Here is a 9,066-nt window from a genome sequence, read left to right on the forward strand (position 1 = left end):
ATGGCCAAGGATTGTACGAGGATTTTCTTTAATCAGTAATTGTTTTTTTGGGCCGTGTGTGTAACTTTAATGCCATGTCCCATTTTAAACACGTTGGAATTAATTCACAAAAAAGCACTCCCTTCTGCTATAGAGGGGCTATTAAAGGTGGGGTATGTAATTTTGGAGAAACCAGCTCGAGTGCGCTAGAATTTGAAAGTACAACAAATCTGCCACTTCCTTCAGACTTCCTTCCAGAGCCCCTCCTCCAACAAACACGAACGCGCACATGACAAATGAGGGCACGAGATAAGTTTGTGATGGAAAGCTGACAGGCAGGTAGGCCATCCAGTTATTTGAGCCGGGCCGGCTTTTTTTTTTTACAGCGCCACGGCTTCCACAGATGACATTTTTGTATTGTCAAAGCATTTAATATATTCATTACTATCGGGTGTTAGCAACTATAATATAGCAAAAAATAATTCTGAAATAAATGACAAACCCCACCTTTAATCAGAGTTTTTTTAGATAACTTTATTTCTAAATGTCTTCTCTCCACTTTCATACCATTCATCGACTAAAGGCCTGTGGAGTGTTTAAGCATATTGAAAGGTTATATTTCTGACCTCTGCAGTAGTTTTTACACTGCAATATTGGTCTGATAACAGATAGAGACTTACAACATTTGATCTGTTCTTGTTGTTTAATATTCAAATGGACCATAGTTTTATTTAAGTGAAATTAGGGTTGAATATCCTTTCACCACACCTTTCTTTTTACACTAGATGTCACCATTTTTGGCTTCTTCCAACTGTTTGTCATATTTATGGTGCTGTTCCAGTTTCTGTCCTGCAGAGGGAACTCTTCTCTTGCACCAAGACATGACAGCTCTCCAAAAATCATTAACATCTGTATGAGTGGTGATATTATTGTTTTTAAATTGATAGCCTTCATGTATAAATTCCCACACGACACTTGTAATGTAATGTACATCACCTCCTTGTGAAGCTTGAGCCAAACGTCAGGGGTTAATGAGCATTACATCTCTGCTCCAAACTCTTAACTTTGCTACCTGATCAATAGAAGGAAAGTGGGATGAATTTCCCTGCTTCTGGATGTTTCTGTGCAATAAGGATATGTTCCTGTGAAGCTGATGTGTGCGCGTGTGAGTAACTACGTACAGACGGAGCAATAGTCTGTCCTCAGTCCAACAGAAAGCTCTGATGCTGCTGCTGCTCCTCCGCATACCGACACACCGGCGCAGCTCCACCACGGGACAGCGAGCACATTGCCAGGTAAGACTCATCTGCAGAGTGTGGGGAAAAGCTTAGGCATGTCATTGTAGGGAATGTAACATGTGCAGATCGGGTTAGCGTGGATCAGGAGTCTGCATGGCTGTCACCTGCGGTAAGGAGCAGATACCCGCATGAAGCGAGGGGCAGTTTGCTGCATTGGGCGTAGTCATATCTGCATTTGGGCTGCAGACGGAGCAGCACCACAGGGCCCACTATCACTGCGGTAGAGGACACACACAAGCCTGATGGAGATGGATGCTGCAGTTTTTTCAGGCATGCTAATGCTGTCTTTGTAGCATTTGGTGTGTTTTGTCTGCTGCAACTTTCTCATTGTCCCATGTTGAACTCTGGCAGGCAGTGAGGTGCTGTGAAGGTTATTGATCTGATCGGACGGACTCTCACCAATCCGCCATGGAGCTGCAGCTGTTAGCCACCGTCTGCATCCTCTTTAGCAGGATTGTGGTAACACATCAAAATACTCACAGTATGTGTCATCCTTTGTTTGTTTATGTTTATTAATGTGGAGGGCACTCAGCTGTTTAAAGTTGGATGTATGACAGGATATGGATGATTCATTTTGAAATGAAAATGGTTGCAAAAAATCTGTAAAAATGTATTTGAGTAAATAAAATACCTGCATTTGTTTTTATATTGTGATTAGGGTGACATACACACATTCAATAATACTGCAGTAAATGTGTCATTACCCATGCTCACCACAGTTAAAAATAAGTTTTACTAAGATGATGTCATCTTAATGTAAATGTGTCACAAACACTGGTTGAATATTGTAATGGGGTGTAATCAGGGCCGTCCCTTGGCATAGGCAGTATAGGCGAATTCTAAGGGTGCATCAATCTATGGGGGGCGCCGGAAAAAGAAAAAAATATATAATATATATATATATAATAAAATATATTTTATTTTATTTCATAACAACACAATTTCCCGATTTTGTGCCCATAAACTATGGCACACACAACCCCCCCCATCCACCCCCCCCCCCCCCTTCACCCCCCCCCCCTCCAAAATCAAGTTGAACTACCCGAGACCCAATAAAAACCAGAGGTTTATGTGAAATAGTTCTTTTTTTGAAATAATGGTTTTAGTGTGCAATTATAGGTTTTCATTTTGTATTTGTGTTAATTTAAAATATATCAAACTCCCAAAAATCGTACACAGCTGTTATTAACTTTGGAATTTACTGTGTAAGCGGCCGCGGGGGGGAGAGCTTTAGAGAGCTCTCTCCTGAAAGACTGAGAGGCTCTGATAACCTCAGCTCAGTGAGGTAAAGGCACACCTTTATATGATCATTATAGTTATAAAAAAATAAGAGTAGTATAAAATACTATATGACAGTAAAAAAAAGTTGTTATTAATAAACAAGAATACAGTTTAAAAGGGGAGTGATTTGTAAAATATCCATAAATAAAAATAAAATCTGCTTACAGTTCTGTTTCATCTGGGTGTTTAGATGTATCCATAGATCTCTTAATGTTGCTCTCAAAGTGCACCAGATTGATGCTGTTAACTTCAATATGCCCCCGGACCCCCCCACACACTTAAATCATGGGACAGGATACTAAATATATTTGCACACATCGTGTCCATATCTTTCTGTTTTGGTGGTCATGCTACAACCGTGCACGTGCATGCATGCGCGAGTCATAGTGAGTGTCTGCATTTTTTGGGTGGGGGGGGGGGGCGCCAGCTAAAATCTTGCCTAGGGCAGCAAATTGGTCAGGGCCGGCCCTGGGTGTAATAAGCAGCTACTGTTGGTCAGGTTATCTCAAATTAGCTCTAACAGTGTCCCTTAGACTTTGTATTTTCTTGACATGATAACATTTTCAATATTAAATAAATAAGTAATGATGACGTACATAATTGAATCAATAAATTGTGTACATTTGTTTGTGACTCAGCATCAAGGTAAAGAGTTAACAGTAGCAGCTAACTTTCAGAATAACATAGTTGTTTTTCTTTCTGATTGAAGCTAGCTCTGTTAGCAGTTGTCGAGATTTTAGCCTAAGAATTAACATAGTAGATTCTAAGCTGTCATTGAAGTCATTGTGCCGTTTTGGATTTATGTTTGGGATCCTTGTACTCCCTGAAAACTCATTTGAAAAAACCCAAAATCAGAATCCGGTTTATTGTCAAGTAGGTTTTCACAAGGAATAAGCTTTGGTGTATCAATGCTTAACATGACAATTAAAAGATACATTTAATTGAAAATAAAGAAACCTCAAACATCAAGAAACATAAATATAAGACACGTTTAAGTATAATGAAAAAAACCTATATAAATATGTCTGGATTACAATGAAAGCTGTGCAGTGTTTAGAATTGGTGTTTTTGTGCAGGAATGTGGAAATTATTACAGTTCTCAGTACTTGTGGGTTATATGTCGCCACTTTTTTTTTTTTTAAGACTGCAAATATGCACTGTTTTTGTTTTTTCAGACTCTCTAAATAACCCTAACCCCGAGGATTAATGTTTGTTATTTTGATAAATGAAAAAGTCCATGACGAGGAGCCAGCTACCTGCTAAAGTGGAGACAGATAACCCACAAGTACCCAGTTCTCTTGCAGTCTACAACAAAATGTTCCATATTATTTTCTGTGTTTTGCTACTTAAAGGTCACCTATTATGCAAAATCCACTTGTTCATGTCTCTTATAAACATGTGTCCCCTCTGTGTAAAGAGACTCTGAAAGTTTCAGGAACAAAGATTCTCTCACTTTTTGTCCTGATCCATTTATATAAAAACCTGTCTGAAAATGAGCTGATCAGATTTTATCCACTTTATGATGTCATAACGTTTTTTTGGCTTGTGTAACCATTAGCCAATCAGCAACCAAGGTAACCCCCCCCCCACCTTATCACCTGAATCTCCTCCTAGAGCACCATTGTGTTCTTTGTAACCAAATATCTCTCAGAGGGGCGTGGGGAGGGGCTCCTTATTTTTCATCTAAAGTAACAGACAGAGAATCAGCACTTTGGAAACAGGGCTGAAACAGAGGGGATTATGGGTAATGCTGCAATGATCGGTTTGGTGTTTCAGCCAACACTTCAGAGACATGTTTTGTATATATCTGAGACCTATAATATATTGATGAAAAACAGTATAATAGGGGACCTAAAAATAACATTGTCCTGTTGCATCTCTTTCAGTGAACTGGTTTTATACGCTTCTGTTCGCTCCTCGTGGGCCTCAGATGTTTCCGTGTCTAACGTACCTGGAGCGAAATGTGCGGGTGGACTGTGAGTTCCCCCCCACCTACCAGGTGCCCGGGCCATACTGCGAGTACCGGCAGGACAGCCGCCTGGTGGGCAGCACGTTCCCCAACGCCGTGGTCTACGTGTCCACAGAGGACCGCCGGAGGAGCAACGTCAGCCTGGTGTACCCCAACCTGTGCCGCCTCACCTGGGCCCCGCTGGCCGATGAGAAGCCCTTCACCTACACATGCAGGGTGTACCAGGGGGATAAGTGGCTGGAGAACAGCATGGCCGTCCATCACAGTGAGTGGAGTTCACTTATTCTAATTCTTTATTAGGATCCCCATTAGCACTAGCATGAGCATTGGCTTTTCTTCCTGGGGTCCTCACACACACAAAACATACATAAAATAAAACTAATTTGGTCATTCTACAGAAAAGGTGGAATCTGGGTGATACACAAATCTGCTGAAATGTATTCCTTCTAAGGCAAGGCAAGTTTATTTATATAGCACTTTTCAACACAAGGCAATTCAAAGTGCTTTACAAAAAATGAAAGAGATTAAGAAAATGGCATTTAAAATCAGTCATTAAAAAGAAAAGCTAATAAAATAAACATTAAAAGAAAAAGTACATGGATAAAAGTTACAGTGCAGTCTAAGATATGAATAGTTCAATTAAAGCAGCGACAAAAAGAAAAGTCTTCAGCCTGGATTTAAAAGTAGTCAGAGTTGCAGCGGACCTGCAGGTTTCTGGGAGTTTGTTCCAGATATTTGGAGCATAATAACTGAACGCTGCTTCTCCATGTTTAGTTCTGACTCTGGGGAGAGAAAGCTGACCAGTCCCTGAAGACCTGAGAGATCTGGATGGTTCATAATTTAGCAGGAGGTCAGAAATGTATTTTGGGCCTAAACCATTCAGTGCTTTATAAACCAGCAGCAGTATTTTGAAATCTATTCTTTGACACACAGGAAGCCAGTGTAAAGACTTCAGAACAGGAGTGATGTGATCCACTTTCTTAGTGTTAGTGAGGACTTCTAAACACATCTAAAAACCTGTTGAATAGCAATAACTAACTCTTAACTTGATTAATCCACAACAAGTAGAGCTTAAAGTATTTGTATTATTTGTATACATTATACAAAGCTTATTTACATAGGAACGTCACTGGTGTTACGTGTTACCAGTAAGAAGAGTAACACCAGTGACAATTTGGAGAAAACACTACCATTTTAACAAAATGGCTGCAATGTGTCAGACCAAATGGCTTCAGTCAATATCAAAATCGTTTAACTCTTCAATACAATACATTTTCCCATTCAAATGTTCACCCCTAGGGCTATGCAATGAATAACACTAATGACAGACTTGAAAGACGCATGTACAATTTGAAGATAAAATGACACCTTTAACAAACAAAGTAAGAAGTATCTGACTTTCCTTATGTCTTTGTGCACTGCACTGCCTCAAATGATCTCTTGTTGCAGGAGGCACTTCAGAGACAGTACATTACTTCAAAATAAAAGCGTTTTGTGTAGCAGTAACACCAATGACGTAATTTTGGGTGACTGACATTTATTGGATATTATTAATAATCATTTGCGTTTTTTGTTACCATTTCAGTGTTATATTTAATGCTTGTAATGTTATGTAAATATGAATGAGATTTATTTATTGAAAAAAAAATATTTTAAATGAAAACTATAGGCTCCACTTCCATGTATGATCAAAGTGACAAGGCAGTTCCTTGAACTTGGCATTTTAAATAAATAGCAATTTATGTATAAAACAATTTTTTTAATTTTTAAATGTATTACCATTGCAAAGACAATCTCTATTTATTAAACATATATAATGAATGTGAGTATTAGATCAACGTCATGTATTTTGGTGTTTGTAAAAGCAAGTGACAGCACTTCCACCTTTTCTGTAGAATGACAAAACAAAAACAAAAACAAAACAAGCTCGCCATTTCATGCAATTTACAATGCTATATGAAATGAAAACTAAAATGGTCATTCAACTCTGGATCTACATTTCATTTAATTTAGCTGAAGATTTTATCCGACTCTATTTACAATAAGTACAATAAACCATGAAGAAAACAAGAAAAATGCAGATATGTTTGCTTCAAATGGGCCAAATTGGGGGGTTTAATGGCCAAAGTACAGGCGAAATAGATGAACTTTCAGTTTGCTACAGAACATCTGTTGACTTTCTGCTATCTTGATATCAATTGGGAGCTCGTTCCACCATTTTGGAGCAAGGATAGGAAACATGCATGTTAACAAAACGCAAGAACACACGCTCTATGGGCTCAGATACTGGCACTATTCTCTCTCAGTCAGGTCATTTCGGATTCACGCATCACAACTCTCAGGAATCAAAGGGGTCCCGCCTCGGACGCTGTTTCCAGTTGTCTTATACATCCGTTTAACCATGTCCTTGATGTATAAGAAGGACCGGATCCCTTCACAGAACGATAGGCCCGTACCAGTGTTTTGAAGCTACTTGCAGCCAGTGAAGGTGGTGTAGCGTGGGTGTAGTGTGGGTATAGTGCAGGGGTGTCCAAACTTTTTTCACAGAGGGCCACATACAAAAAAATATACGAAGGGCTGGGCCGCTCACTAGAGGTATTTTGCCTCATAAATTAGAAAAATCTATCAAATTTAGGTAAATGATGGTTGATATTGATGAAAAAAACACAGCTCTCCGTAGGGTTTCAATTATTGTGTTGGCAGCTCATTCCTTAAAACAGGAGGCTCAGATTGCTTATAATAAGTGGAAATATGAAGGGTAGATTTCAAGGTTGTGATGTAAATGTGTTATTGGGCTTTTTTCTTATATACTAAGATTTGTTAGAAGATGTTCTCAACTTGAATTGACTGAATTTATTATAAAATTGGGCTTATTGATTGTTGTGTTTTTTTCTTCTTAATGTGTGCATATGTGTAAATGTGTCGGTTGATACTGTGTTATATATTTGAACATATATATTTAAGAAGTACAATAGCAGATGTTTAATTTGTTGGCCATATTTCATAATAACTTTTTGAATTAGCTGAGGGCCGATAAAAAATGGGCCGTAGTTTGGACACCCCTGATGTAGTGGGATCTCTGTTCCCAAACATTACATTACATTTAGCTGACGCTTTTATCCAAAGTGACTTACAATAAGTACATTCGACCAGGAAGACACAACCTTGAAGAAAACAGAATCATATAAGTACATCAGGCTTCATAGAGCCAAACATTTCAAGTGCTACTCAACTGGCTTTAGGTAAGCCAGTCCTTTATTAGTATAAAAGTGCTTCGTTAATAGTTCTATCGCTCGAAGTGGAGTCGAAAGAGATGAGTTTTCAGTTTGCGCCGGAAGATGTGCAAGCTATCTGCTGTCCTGATGTCAATGGGGAGCTCATTCCACCATCTTGGAGCCAGGACAGCAAACCCACGTGTTTTTGCTGATGGGAACTTGGGTCCCCCTCGCAGCGAGGGTGCAGCGAGTCGTTTGGCTGATGCAGAGCGGAGTGCACGTGCTGGGGTGTACGGTTTAACCATGTCCTGGATGTACGAAGGGCCAGAACCATTCGCAGCATGGTAAGCAAGTACCAGTGTCTTGAAGTGGATTCTAGCAGTTACCGGAAGCCAGTGAAGGGAGCGGAGGAGCGGAGTGGTGTGGGAACATTTAGGAAGGTTGAAGACCAGACGAGCCGCTGCATTCTGGATGAGCTGCAGAGGTCGGATGGCACATGCAGGTAGACCAGCCAGGAGGGAGTTGCAGTAGTCTAGGCGTGAGATGACGAGAGCCTGGACCAGAACCTGAGTCGCTTTCTGTGTCAGCTGGGGACGTATCCTCCTGATGTTGTAAAGCGTGTATCTGCAGCAACGGGTTGTAGCAGCGATGTTTGCAGTGAAGGACAGGTTGTTATCTAGGGTCACACCCAGATTCCTTGCAGTCTGAGTCGGGGAAACAACTGAGGTGCCGATGTTGATTGTTAGGTCAAACCTCACTTGAAACAATGTCTAATCTAAATGTCTGCTCTGTTTCAGGGATTCTTCCAATCTGCTCTGCGATCAGCGTGATGTTCAAGTCCTCGCCATGGTATTTGTCCCTGCTGATGACACTTCCTGTCGCTCTGGGTCTTCTGAGTCCATGAACTTTCACATGGTAACGCCTCAATGGCCGCTTCCTACATGATTTGTGACTCACTGGTTTTCTGGTTGACTCTATGAAGACTTCTCAATACTCTAATTTCCCCTCCTCGACTCCCCTCCTCGACTCCTATCCTCGACTCCCCTCCTCGACTCCTATCCTTGTGTCTTAGTCCCGCCCACAGGAGATGCGAGCGGAGGAGTCGAGGAGGGGAACCGAGGAGAGAGGAGGGGAAGCAGCAGGCAGTTAGAGAAATGAGAACTCCTCTCCTCTGAGCGGTCATTTTAAAGAGACGTCCATTAATGATGACAGGAGGCACAGCAGCCCTCTGTCTGATGGACAGATGTGTTCATGATGACTTATATATTTACTTTTAATTCATTCACAGTGCGGTATAATGAGACAATAACAGGCTACAGATGCG

The 9,066-nt window shown here is 40.5% G+C and overlaps 1 protein-coding gene across 3 annotated transcripts; it reads left to right on the forward strand.

The window, feature by feature from the left end:
• Positions 1-891: 891 nt before the first annotated feature.
• On the forward strand, positions 892-8,866 carry si:ch211-215c18.3. 3 transcript variants are annotated; one of them, XM_034240572.1, is made up of 4 exons: positions 892-1,274; positions 1,633-1,758; positions 4,445-4,792; positions 8,540-8,866. In XM_034240572.1, exons 2-4 carry the CDS (start codon positions 1,686-1,688, stop codon positions 8,644-8,646), a joined length of 528 nt encoding a protein of 175 aa, XP_034096463.1. In that variant the 5' UTR covers positions 892-1,274; positions 1,633-1,685; the 3' UTR covers positions 8,647-8,866. The 3 variants fall into 3 exon arrangements, with proteins under 3 accessions (XP_034096463.1, XP_034096461.1, XP_034096462.1); XM_034240570.1 differs by having other exon boundaries at positions 896-1,274; positions 1,629-1,758; XM_034240571.1 differs by lacking the exon at positions 892-1,274 and adding an exon at positions 1,287-1,547 and having other exon boundaries at positions 1,629-1,758.
• The last annotated feature ends 200 nt before the right edge of the window (positions 8,867-9,066 follow it).

This window comes from Gymnodraco acuticeps, unplaced genomic scaffold (assembly GCF_902827175.1).
Source record: "Gymnodraco acuticeps unplaced genomic scaffold, fGymAcu1.1, whole genome shotgun sequence".
NCBI lineage: Eukaryota > Metazoa > Chordata > Actinopteri > Perciformes > Bathydraconidae > Gymnodraco > Gymnodraco acuticeps.

Excerpts from the sequence above, each read along its gene's own strand:
- si:ch211-215c18.3 (XM_034240572.1), top strand. The coding sequence starts at position 1,686 with ATGGAGCTGCAGCTGTTAGCCACCGTCTGCATCCTCTTTAGCAGGATT. Across the intron at positions 1,759-4,444 it reads AACACATCAAAATACTCACA|TGAACTGGTTTTATACGCTT; the intron begins GTATGTGTCATC and ends CATCTCTTTCAG. Across the intron at positions 4,793-8,539 it reads CAGCATGGCCGTCCATCACA|GGATTCTTCCAATCTGCTCT; the intron begins GTGAGTGGAGTT and ends GCTCTGTTTCAG.